This window comes from Setaria italica, chromosome IV, assembly GCF_000263155.2.
Source record: "Setaria italica strain Yugu1 chromosome IV, Setaria_italica_v2.0, whole genome shotgun sequence".
Taxonomy (NCBI): Eukaryota; Viridiplantae; Streptophyta; class Magnoliopsida; order Poales; family Poaceae; genus Setaria; species Setaria italica.
The window spans coordinates 20,296,995-20,303,186 of NC_028453.1; the positions used below are offsets into that span (position 1 = coordinate 20,296,995).

Below are 6,192 nucleotides of genomic sequence, written 5' to 3' on the forward strand. Positions count from 1 at the left end.
GGTACATACAACGCTACTCCTTTCTAGAAGATATACTATATATGTATCTTCTAAAAGGGCCATGTATTTGCAGGTTTACAAGTTAGTTCGAATTTTGAGAATTTAGCGCTCAACAATAAGTATTGTAATGGAACCGTGCAACCACGTAGATGGGGCTTTGCAGTCAATATATGCACCTTTGTGGCATTTGGTGATTAGATGGCAAAACAGCGATACGGGCAGCATTAAGTTTTCTTCTCATCTACAAGGCGATTCCTCTAAAAACTGATAAGGTATGTGGTATGTTTGTGAACAAGAAATCCACTTTAGTTTCTTATCCACAGTTTAATGAAATGATTATTTATCTAGCTGTAGCACGTATACCCTGTTAAAGCATTTATCACTCTTGAGTATGCTTAAGTAGAAAAATCGCAGATTTAACTGTGTTTCTTTATCATCGGTACAGACTACAGAGTACTGGTATAGCTTCGGGAATTCTGTTGACATTGAGGTTTTTCCCTTTGGTGCAGTGCAAATTCTCTGAAATTTGTCCATGCTGTGACTGCGGAGGCTCATTAGCTTCGAACTGACTTCAAAGAATTCAGCAACTTATCACGAAAAATAGAACAAGCCAGCTAGACTACACTCTGTACTTACCATACATATAAGGGTTCCATATCTGGATTCTGACAGTTCATGCACGCAGACTGTTGGATTGATACAGCTCTTAGGATAGTGGAGAAATAAGGCGCATATACTTTTATCCTCGTTAAGCTGTCAGCTTCGCTATCCAAATCCAACAACCAACAAGCTCAGGAGATGATCTTTGCCCAACACATGGTGTTCATAGTCTCGTAGCTGTAGCCCCCTGAATTTTAGGGACAAATTCAAACGCCATTTACAACATTTCTGGCTCTAGCCTGCAGCCTTTGCTGCCATGGACATACTAAGCATCCGCCGGCTACCTCTGTCGTTAGTTTGAGGTAATAGTCAGGTTCTTCTAATCTAGTTTGATAGATACTCCCTCCATCCCAAATTACTATTCATTTTAGCTTTTCAAAATAGCTATGTATTTAGATGTAGTATATATGTACACATCAAAGTACATATAACAACCAAAACGAATAATTTGGTATGTAGGGAAAATTAGGATGTAGATACGAACAAGAAATCTAGGGGTGCAGAAAAGAGACCTGTGACAGTCTCTTTGATAAGATATTTTTTTTCTCGAATACAACTCTATCATTGTATTAAGAAGAAATAGAATTGGTTACAACCAACCTAATTGCTTCGCATACATTCGCGCCTATTACCTAAAATGGACGGACTACCGCAAGTCCGCAACCTACCCAGCTAGTTCCTACTGCTTAAAAGCCAATATGCTTTTGGCGCTGGCAAGGAACCAAAAATGCATCTCCTCATCCACGCAGCCTCCACTAGGCGGTGAACAGAAGGTGATAGAAGACCACGTTGTTGCGGTGGGTAATACTTACCTACCCATATTATGGGACGAATTATTGTACGAGTTTGCATCCTTTCCTATGCACCTTTTTACATATAGATAGTATGATCTAATTTATTTTCACATGTAAAATAGTGGAAGTCATAGTGGAAGTTATAGGTTAAATTTTTAAGTTGATTTACCCCTTTTCTTAAGCTGTAGATCAGCATGGTAAAGACTGCATAGCAGGGTGCATTGTAATTTCAAGCCGTTACATCCAGCGTGGCAACGGTCATTGTGCTTGTGGTGTGGCCTAGGGGCTAGTGCCATGATGATAGAGGTTGCGCGGGGCGCGATCCCTTCGCTACGAGAACAATGGATGCATAGAGCTCATCGAATGCATTATGTATACATTACTCGTTTGGAGTTCGAATCATGAAGCAAATGGCTACAATAACCCGCGCTATAGATTCAGTTTTTGTGACCGAATCCTATTTCTTTCTTTTTGTTTTGTCCTGACCAAGCCCCCTTTGCCTAACCTTAATCTCCTCCCAGTCCCTTACTGTCGGTAAGCGAATGCCAAGGATAAAAAGGATAAAAAGTGGGAAAGAGGGGGAAAGGAGGAGAGGAAATGATGAAAATTAGGGTACACCCATCGTTCCTTGTCATTGCCATTCCTCTTGAAAATTATTTAGGATTCCTCACTGCTCTCCGAATTTTCTCTCCAAGGTTTGGCCCTTTTCTTGTTTCATGATGGTGGTCCAGTGATAAAAGTAGGAACGGAAAAATCATGTACCTACGAACACAGTATATCGCATAAACTGATTTTGGAACAAGTCTACCTACGAACATCGTATACCGCATAAACCGATCAAATATTATATTTTGGAACAAGTCCACGATCCAATATTGGATCCTGACGTATTTGGACGCGGATTCAATGCCGTCACTTCTTGAAGGCATGCTGTAACTTCTCCTGCCAAATCTACCATGAATCACACATCCAAAGGCTAAAATGAACTGCAGCCTCAAATCTTATCCATGTGAGCTTTTTCACAAGGGGAGTCTGTCAGCAGGCGGGCGTGCGCTGCTCTCCCACGCATTGCGCTGCCTCCCGCGCGCCATGCTGCTCTCCTACAGGCTCGCGCATTGCGCCACCCTCTGCGCCCCCGTGCGCTGTGCTGCTCTCCCACAGGCTTGCACGCTGTGCCGTCCTCTGCGCCTCTAAGGAGAGGGCATGTGCCGCCCTCTGCACCTCGCCACCGTTGGATAGGAGGTTCCCGCCAGGTCGCCGTGGAGGAGAGGGATGCAGCCACCGACAGGACGCCATTGTCAGGTACATTAGTAAGCTTTTTTCTTTCTCGTGACCTAAGCATGTGCACAAGACAACTAATTCACTTCACATTTGTATCAATCTGAGATTCTGTGATTATAGAAGGTTAATTTGCTCAATTTCATGGTAGGAAAATCATATGCTTTAGTTGATTTTTGTGCCATATTTCTGGAATTGAGTGTTGTGGAAGGCAATGGTAGAATTTGAGAAGGGGACACCTCAAGTTGGTTTAAGATTCAGAAATCCAGATGAGACTTGGAAGTTTTGGGTTGCATATGGAGGTTGTAGAGGCTTTGATATGAGGAAAAGGTATGCAAATGTATGCAGCTATGATGGCAAAATGCAGATTTGTTCGTTTCAATGAGGGTCATCGACGAAAAGGGAAAACAAATAATGCGACAAGTATTTTAGAGCTGAAACAAAAACTGACTGTAAAAGCTCGATAATCGTAGTAAGCCCAACTAAATCTGCTGAACTAAAAATATAGAAATTTCTATGTGTTGTTGCCATTCATAGCTAATTAATGATACTTTTGTTGGCAGAAACGAAAGCAAGATGATGGTGTACAACCTCTAAAGAAAGTGGAGAATGATGGCAACAACGAAAGGAGTAATCATGGACGTTGAAGAGTACAATGTTATTGGCAATTTTACCCAACTCGTGACAGCTCCAATTTATGATGATGATATTTTTCATGTTGATAATCTGGTCTAGTATGTGCAAGTTGATTAGGAGTATTTTGAACTGGCTAGGACTAACTATAGTATTTTGTGGAGTAACTATAGCATTTTGTGGAGTAACTGTACTGATTGGTCAAGTAATAGCATTTTCTGTAGTAGAATACCAATTTGAGAGACTTAAAAGTGCCATGCATTGGTGATGTACTATGAATGTCACTTCCAGTGATTCAAAATGCAAGCTTTGTTTTATGTTACGTGCACGTTAAATTTCTCATACTATATTATGAATATCACTATTGTTTGCTATTTTGTGTGCTAAATAAATGAGTCATATTGTCTAAGTGTCTGAAAATGCTAAAGGACTTGACTTGAGAAGCAAAGAAGCAAAGGCGAATCAAAGGCACTGAATATGTGTTTGGTGTATTTAGCCGGGAACGTTCCCGTTTTGTTTTCCGGAAATTTCCCGTTTTTCCCGTAGAGCTAAAGCAGAGACAACCTGCGTCCCCAGTCCCACTGTATCCCATTTATAACTCACCTGGAGCGCCACTGGTGCTTCATTGGGCGAGGTGGGACCACTGTCACACGGAACACGGTACAACGCGGCGTTTCGCGTCCTAGGGTCATTCGTCCAGATCGAGGAACGGGTTCGAGATGGATCGATGGCTGGATCGAAGCCTGGGACGGTAGTTGGAACGTCGATCCAATCCTTGCTGGAACAAAGTACGAAGGTGCCACTGATGGCTATCCAAATTTGGTGCAGAATTTATTCAGTTGTGGCAGCGCGCTTGCAGGAGATGCAGATCTTCAAGAACATAGACGAAGCGTTGTGGCGAGTGGAATCAACATCTCCTCCATGCTCACCTCGCCAACTCCCTTGCTTTGCATAGCACGTTTTTCATCAAGAAGAGATTTACAACGATGCAACTTCAAAAGAGATCCAAAAACACCGAGTTACAAAAACTATCACTTGCGACCAGAAACAAAAACACAACAACAGAAAAAGAAAGCCACACCACTGTTGGAGGTATGCCCTAGAGGCAATCATAGAGATGATGATATCTGATTGTATCCATGATTTTATTGTGTTCCTTGAATATCCATTAAAGGCTACTTGAATTGATTTGCAATTATGTGAATTGTATGTGAGACTCTTTACTTGTATGGTTATTCTAAAGTTATCCCTAGTCGGAGTTCATGTGAGGACATACATGAATATTAGACTAGCACATGTATTAGTTGATGACTATGTTTCACAAGTTATGGACATGGAGATGTCAAACTAATAGTGTTGGCACATGTAGAGACATGTGCTAGGACTGACCCAACACGAGTTACATAGTTCTCTCTTTACACAACATGTACGCTTTGTCCTTAGATCTGAGATTGTCGCATGTACTCAAGATGTGGATCGACTTACTTCGGGGCTATCAAACGCTACACCGTAACAGGTGTTGGAGGTATGCCCTAGAGGCAATCATAGAGATGATGATATTCCATTTGTATCCATGATTTGTATATTGTGTTCATTGAATATCCATTAAAGGCTACTTGAATTGATTTGCAATTATGTGAGTTGTATGTGAAACTCTTTACTTGTATGGTTATTCTAAAGTTGTCCCTAGTCGGAGTTCATGTGAGGACACACATGAATATTAGACTAGCACATGTATTAGTTGATGACTATGTTTCACAAGTCATGGACATGGAGATGTTGAACTAATAATGTGGACACATGTGTAGACATGTGTTAGGACTGACCCAACACGAGAAGTAGTTCTCTCTTTAAACAACATATACGCTTTGTCCTTAGACCTGAGATTGTCGCATGTATTCTAGATGTGGATCGACCTACTTAGGGGCTATCAAACGCTACGCCGTAATAGGGTAGTTATAAAGGTAGCTTTCGGGTTTGTCAAGAAGCATGCTATGAGACATGGTCAATCAAGATGGGATTTGCCCCTCTCTGATTGAGAGTGATATCTCTGGGCCCCTCGAGTGATCGGATCCGAAAATGCATGGCCACGCTACGTACGGTTAAGAGTTAACCTACAAAAGGATTCCGAATCACAGGATCGAGAAAGAGCGGTCGGCTTGAAGCTAGACCAAATATCGTGAGGCAAAGGGAATAGCATGTATATTATGTTGTGGTGGTTCGTCTGATATGATCTTCGTGTACGTATAGAAGTTGGCACGTCTTGCTAGAGGCCGCTACCGACTATTGGGCCGAGTAGGAGTACTCGGGCCATGTCTATACGTATCCGAACCCATAGGGTCACACACTTAAGGGGCTGGAAGCCCAATTCGGATCAGATCCGAGTTGGATTAGGTTTAGAAGTACTAATGGGCCTCGGATCCAGAGGCCCGTTAGGAACCTCTATAAATAGAGGGGTGGGGGCGCCCTAGGGTTTGCACCTTTTGGCGAAACACACCTGCCGCGCCTCCCACGCCCTCGCTTGTTGCAACTCGCGGATCTAGCAGTCCGGCTTGCGACGCTTCCTCCCTGCACGTGTGGATACCTTGGAGGTGTTGCGCCTGCAGCACTTGGACGAGCCATCGACGAGCCGCCGCCGAGCCGCGACGAGCCGACGACGAGCCGTGGCACCGGAGGCGATCTTGCTGCACGTGGGAGTTGCTGGACGTGACGTGATCGACTACGTACGACTACGTGATCGTCTTCACTGCATCGACGCATATCTACATCTTCCGCACCAGTAGCGCGTCGAGTGGTAATCCCGTGATCCTTATACGGCAGTTCTTCC

At 43.2% G+C, this 6,192-nt stretch overlaps 1 protein-coding gene and 1 long non-coding RNA gene across 3 annotated transcripts in view; both read left to right on the plus strand.

The window, feature by feature from the left end:
- LOC101781208 (1,4-alpha-glucan-branching enzyme 3, chloroplastic/amyloplastic) overlaps positions 1 to 1,264 on the plus strand; it is a 33,548-nt gene extending 32,284 nt beyond the window's left edge. For both annotated transcript variants that reach the window (XM_004965354.4, XM_022825864.1), the window contains exons 21-22: positions 74 to 272; positions 510 to 1,264. In XM_004965354.4, coding sequence (XP_004965411.1) covers positions 74 to 106 — 33 coding nt within the window. In that variant the 3' untranslated portion in view covers positions 107 to 272; positions 510 to 1,264. The remainder of the gene's footprint in view (positions 1 to 73; positions 273 to 509) is intronic.
- A 1,530-nt stretch (positions 1,265 to 2,794) lies between these two features.
- LOC111257002 lies at positions 2,795 to 3,668 on the plus strand. Its single transcript, XR_002677363.1, has 2 exons — positions 2,795 to 3,204; positions 3,296 to 3,668. It is a non-coding gene; the product is annotated as an uncharacterized LOC111257002 (long non-coding RNA).
- The last annotated feature ends 2,524 nt before the right edge of the window (positions 3,669 to 6,192 follow it).